At 46.8% G+C, this 6,589-nt stretch overlaps 1 protein-coding gene across 1 annotated transcript; it reads left to right on the top strand.

Moving 5' to 3' along the window:
- Positions 1–794: 794 nt before the first annotated feature.
- LOC127292000 (uncharacterized) lies at positions 795–4,946 on the top strand. The gene is made up of 6 exons (XM_051321344.2): positions 795–1,074; positions 1,309–1,450; positions 1,565–1,623; positions 1,715–3,322; positions 3,829–3,973; positions 4,067–4,946. The coding sequence occupies exons 2-6, from the start codon at positions 1,330–1,332 to the stop codon at positions 4,771–4,773; spliced, it is 2,640 nt and encodes an 879-aa protein (XP_051177304.1). The 5' UTR covers positions 795–1,074; positions 1,309–1,329; the 3' UTR covers positions 4,774–4,946.
- Positions 4,947–6,589: the final 1,643 nt, after the last annotated feature.

Here is a 6,589-nt window from a genome sequence, read left to right on the forward strand (position 1 = left end):
CATGAATGCAATGACACTCTGGTGTTCTCTCATTTTGTAGCCTCTAAACCTGAGATATTACATACCGACCAAAATATGTTTATGTTTATAAGAAACAATACAGAAGCAGACTAATAACCGATCGATGGAAACTTCATTTTCGAATATTTACACCCTTCTGGTATGATTTATTTGCGGAGTGAACATCGTACCATCTCCACATAACGGTCTACGATAAAAACTACCATCCAACATCAAAAAATACTTTTACGCACTTTTATATAAGAAAAAAAATAGTAATTAGCATTAAGATATTTTGAATTATATTTTCCTAGTTAGCCACAAGTTTTCCTAACCACTAATATAAGCCATTTTGGCATACCATTTTAGGGCTCCTTTGATTCATAGGATTGATATAGGAATTATGTAGGAATTGAATCCTATAAGAAAATTTCCTATACAAGTCATTTGATTCATAGGAACATATCCTATAGGAATACTATAGGAATCTTGTAGTACAAATCCTATAGAAAAAAAAACATTAGCTCATACCTCATGGAAAAATTCCTTTGCTACAATCAAAGACATACCATATTCCTATAGGATTCAACTTAGCATCTAATCCTACACCTTTCCTATTTCTACACTCTTCATATTCCTATGAATCAACGGAGCCCTTAGTTTGCCAAAACGGCTAAAATTAATGGAACAGAGAGATAGCATTCTGGGCCAGGCCTGGGGCTGCAGGCCCGGGCCCAGAGCCTAATTCCGAGTTTCGACCGTGCCTCCCATTCTCTTACCCAACCCTAACATCAGGCCTCCTCCACGGCGCCGTTGGCTCGAGCTCGTTTGAACGCTGCTCTGCTCTGCTCTGCTCTGCTCTGGGACTGTGAGCTTTGCTTATCCCGACGACAAGCCACGCTCCAGTGCGGCTCGATCCGGGCTCCTTCGCGACGGCGATCTGGCTCCAGCTGGGCGCTGCCCCCGTGAATCCCGCGCCGCTGGCCCCGTGCCGCGCGGGGAAAAGGGCGGATCTTGGCGCGGCCTTCTTCCGCGGCCGCTGCCCCGTCGGCTTCTCCGGCGTTCCAGTCTCAGGTGAGGGTCAACGGCATTGCTCGTAAATCTGGGGAGGGTCACAGTGGGGTGCAGGAGCTCTGCTATCGGTTTTGGGGTCTCTTGGTTTCTCTCGGTCAAATTCGAGATGAAGATCGGGTTTTGGGGGACACGCTCGTCGCCGGCTCGGCTCTATCTCGATTCACTATTTCAGCTGGTTAATGTGCCTACTTTTATTCCGCTTCTTGCGTTTATGTGTCCCATTTCTGTTCGCAGAGTTTAGACAGTGAGGAGGGGATGGATGTGGAGAGAGCTGCATCGAAGGGGCATGGCATCCTTAGCCTGTTTGATTGGGGCAAGGGCAAGAAGTCCAAGAAGCGGTTGTTCGGCGGAGGCGGGGGCGTTTCTCCGTCACCGGGTAAGTAGATGTGTTGCAGGAGTCACAGTGGACTAAGTGGTTGCTGTAAAACTTGATGCATTTTCATAAAATGGGAACCGGGGCTGAGCTTACACAGCACTCTCTCTTTTGCAGGGAATACCGTAGACGGGAAGGGAGTCGATGGCAGCAGGCCAAGTACACCGTCGAATTCGGTGCGTTTTTGCATGCATGATATTTCTGTCCGTAGTTAAGTTTGCTGCTTATTGTCCTCCTTTTAACGAGTCAAACTACCCACATTGGCAGATCCTCGAAGATGCGTCGAGTTTGCGGGAAAGCAGTGAGCATAGCTCTTCATCCTCGGTGATTGAGGACGAAGCTCGTGTGATGAAGGGAGCCACTGTTGTAGCGAGGCTTATGGGTTTGGATTCCATGCCTGTGGTAAACTCATCTGGATCCTACCCGGTGCCTTTAACCGCACAACAGACCTTCACTAATGATGCCCATGATGAGTTCATTGGCAGAAGCTATGTTGGCAGTCCTAGTCCTCATAAGATGCCCAGTAGTCCCATTGACCGGTTTGGAATGGAAGCGCTCCCTTCAAGATTTGCCAAAAGGACGCTTTCAGTTGCGCAGCACAAGTTGTTCTCCCCGGTTAAGAGTCATAATCATGTATCAACCAGAAATGCTGCTGATATAATGGAGGCAGCGTCTAGGATTATCGGGCCCGGCGTTGAGAGTACTAGCTCTGGCCGATTTCGGGATGTTGGGTACTCAAATTCTGCGCGTGCCTTCAACACATCAGAGATTGTAAGAGTCCAACAAATGTCCCAAGCGGCGAAGAAGCGTGACAGCTCAGCATCTTCTAAGCCACCGAGAGCAAAACCTTTGGATGGAAGTTTGATTACTTCAGAGACCACCTCTTCTTCCAGGGTCTCCGGCTCAAATGGTAGTGCTCCAGTTGCTCCAAAGATGAAGACCACCAGCAGACCGTCCCTAGATCCAAGAGCAAATGCCCAGGGAAGTGGAGGTATAAGCAAAGGCGGCAGGAGACTTGCAACTCATATGGGTCCTGAACATAACATGGTTGAGAGAAATGGGTGCAACCAACAAAGGAGCAGTAACCAAATTCATGAAAGCTCTTCCAATTTGCTTGAGCAAAATAACAGAAAGCGGAATGCTATGGGTGTCAAGCACAAAGTGAATTCAAAGTCCGCAAGACTCAGCCAACAAGGAAGCAACATGCATCAAACAAATGCCTCTCCCAGGAAGGCGGGGATCACTAGCACCCGCACTGAGAACAGCACAAGAGCCAACAAAAAGGGGGAATTGCAGCCAACCAACTATGCAAATAGAAGACTAAACTCTTCAGCTAAAACAATCCCCAAGCCGAGAAGATCGCCAGATGGGAGGATACACCCTAAGAAAAGCCAGTCAATTGACAAAATTCTCGCTGAGAGAATCCAAAGGCGTGTTCAGCACAATATTGGGACAGATGAACAATCGTCTTTCGCCACAAACAAAAGTAAAATCAGCACTGAGATTGTTTCATTCACATTTACCTCACCGGTTCACAAATCATTACCCGGTTCTAGATTTCGCAATAATTCTGTGGAAACACGATCGATAGAGAATTTGAACTCAGTGTCAACTTCAAGCACTGATGGTGATTATTTGGGAATTCTCCTGGAGCAGAAATTGAGAGAATTGACTTCTCGGGTAAGGTCACCGTACTCTAAGCCAGCCAATGGGGTTCGAATATATGCCCCTACACCAGGTTCGGAAGATACGGCATCAGCATGTGATACATCTAGCATTGCATCTGCTGATTATGATAGAGAGTCTTCCTTACAGCCTTTCCAGGATGGAAAAATGAAATCACCCTGGACAGATCTTGCTTCAAAAAGTGGTCAGGTGCACATGTCTTTTTCTATTATACCTCTTTGTATGCACATTATTTTGTTGTGAGCCGATAAATGCCAGAGCCAGAAGACGTGTCATTGAAATTCAGAGTTCAACACAGGAAAATGAATCATCCCTTTGCATAGATAGGCACAGTAAAAATTCCGTATGCCTGTCATAAATGTGCATATTGTACAATCCGCGCATATATTTAGTTTATCTCGTACTTCTGTTTCAAGTTTGAGACAACTTGGTGACAGTCTGTGTTTTCTATTAGAAGATAGCGTAATACACTTACATTGAGGTTGTACATGATCAGCTGTGAGCATAGAAAGGTGCATTGAACCGATTACATAGAGATAGGGAGGAGATTCAGCTTTAGCATACTGTGTCAATAGCTTGAACACCTTAACCTTCTCATGTCTACTCAAGTTGATAACTAGGACTGAGCCAGCATTTACGACAGATTAAGAAATGGTTTGTATGCTAACAACTTCCTTTTAATTCTGTATGGCCAGTCATCTCAATCTGTGAAGTATGATAACGACTTTGTCGATCAAGTGGAGTTAGAGCATCTTCACTTCAGCCCCCGTTCTACTACCTGGGAACCGTCTCTTTCAGCAGAAACCTGCAGCTCTGCGGGGAGCTGGACAAATGCAAACGGTGAGTATACATGCAGTTACTTGTTTGTTGTTATAGCACTACCCGAGGATCTTTCTCAGAGCTTTTATTTACAAATTTCTTTCCCTTGTGCAGAATCAAGGATTTTTAGTTCAGCGGAAGGAGCAGCATCATCTGGTTCAGCGCAGGACGGTGGATCCCTAGAAGTGGACGCTTTATCTGAATACTCCGACACGGCCTCGTCGATCACCGCGACTACAGTTGAGACAGCGCACCCATCAGAAAGCAGCAGCTCGTGCCGCGTGGACGGTTGCCCGGAGATCGACTTCCTACGGGAACTACTGAACGCCTGTTCCCTCGGTGATGATTCCTGCTTCGAGCGGGCCGGGACCTCATCCATCCTAGACCAAGCTGTACTGGAAGAACTGAACGGCAGCAGTGCCAGATTGGTGGCAGCGGGCGAAGAAGAGGGTGGTAAGGCTTCAAGGATGACTGCGAGGCTGCTGTTTGACAGCGCGAACGAGATGCTGGCCGCAAAGTGCGCCTATTACTTGGACGCGGGGTACGGGTCGTGGTTCACGGGGACAGCTGTTCTGCGGAAGCTCCTGACGCCCGAGGAGATGTACAAAGAGATGGGTGGCAGCGGGGAGAAGGTGGCGGAGGAGTCCATGGTGGACGAGCTGGTGTACAGGGAGATGGGTGGGCCCTGGGGCCACGGGAGCTGGGTGGAGCTGAAGGAGGAGGCGTTCGGGGCCGGCAGGGACGTCGCAGATGCGCTGCTGGAGGCCCTGGTCGATGAGGCCCTCGCTGAGCTTGTGGGATCCGGCGGCGCCCCGTCGTAGCTGCGGGGGGGGGGGTCCTGTTCTTGTTGTTGTTTGCCTTCTTGGGTAATTGTTGTCCTGTTGATTAATTGTTGTTTGACTGTATGATGGTGCTGTAGAGGTCTGGGAGGATGGTTCCTGTATTTATTTATTTTGTCTAGAAAATGAAAATAATATGTTGCCTGTTTGTTTAATTCTTCTGTTTTGCTGGAGATGAAGAAGACGGGCCGTTGCCTGTTGGTTGATCTTTGAATGCCCTGGTTGCCACGGCAGGCAATTGCCGGCGGGCCTTCGAACGGTAGTGTTCAAGGTAGCTCTCCTGTCACCTGTGACTGAAGATGAGATGCCTGGTGGAGAAGACGACTCTGAGTCTGAGGTGTGCGATCGTCTGGCGAGGCGTCGCGGTCGTGGTCGTGTCGTGCATATTTGTCCCACTATCTAGCGTCTCCGTCGACGATCATGTCTGGCCGTCTGCCTGCATTACCAACAAGTAGGAGTACTTGGCCAGCATGTGAAGTTTTTGGGGAGTTTTACTCAGATATGCATATACATGTATTTTTTTTTTGTCCCGTAGTCTATCTTAGTTGGAAGTGGTCTTCTCTAGTTCTGAAACTTGTAATTTCTAGCTGTTGTGAGTGTGTCGTGTTAAAAATTCTTGTTAGAGTTTGCTTTAGTGTCATCAGCTTTTTGCCCCGTACTCCTGTCTTCTTTTCCTGCGTTTGTGGTGTGGTTGTTGCAAACGACTTTGTATTTTCGTTATGTCGCAATAATGGAAAGGGTAGCCTGTTTGGAAAAAAAATGTTTTTTTTTCTCCAGATTTTATAAGTTCAAACATAAAGTTTTTTACTCCTTCCACCTTAAAATAAGTGAATACATCGGTATCTGCAAAAAATTTAGTCATCTATTCTGGGACGGAGGGAGTATTCTTAAAAAAAAAAGCTCCACTCCATGTGATGTTTTCGCACAGTTGGAAGTATATTTTTATTTCTACAGTATTGTTGCTAGCAGCATTCACGCACTCTCTTCTTTTGCCTTTGCCTTCGGTGCTGGTGGGTGAGTGTACAAGAAGTGTATGGTACTATGCGCGAAAAGTATTTTACGCGGCGTTGAAGCATCCTCGGCCTTTGGCTTTGTTGATACCGTGGTAGTGCTTGCTGCGTCCACCAACTTACCCACTGGTGCAGCTGAACTTCAAACCCAAGCCAAGCAGCAAGCCTGCAACACACTCCCAGTTCAACACTCTGTCGATCGATGCACGCACCTGACACTGACAGAGCATAACGACTCAACGTGGTTGCAGTTGCATTGCACCTTTGCTTGCCGGAGGAAAAGACGAGCATCAATCTTTCACGCTGGGTCGTCGTGGCACGCGACCGTGTACCTGCATCACCTCCACCGTCCACATACTTCACAGCAGGATGGCTGACCTTAGAGGATCAAAGACTCAAATTCAAGTGACTTTGAGGCACTGACATATGGGGTCCACATGCTCTTAATTTCTTAGGGATGACAGGCCGTCGACCCTAAGTGGTACTCCCTCCGTTCCATAATTTTCACACAAGAATTATGAAATAGTGTTACTATTGTAAGATTGCAAATTGGATTATAAATGATAGAATTTTTAAATCACTAATTTACTAAGTAGAATCGTAGAATCATCTGAATAAATTTAGACAGTGTAAGTCGTCGTAGAATAGGTAGAATAGAATCGCAAATGACAAAATTGCTCTCCGGTGTCGCTCCATCTACATCCGTGGTTCTCAAGCTTAGACTTAGCAATTCGATCAATTATACTTCATACTAACTATGCAAGGTGTAACTTTTATTTGTTCGTCAC

The sequence above is a fragment of the Lolium perenne genome, chromosome 4 (assembly GCF_019359855.2).
Source record: "Lolium perenne isolate Kyuss_39 chromosome 4, Kyuss_2.0, whole genome shotgun sequence".
NCBI lineage: Eukaryota > Viridiplantae > Streptophyta > Magnoliopsida > Poales > Poaceae > Lolium > Lolium perenne.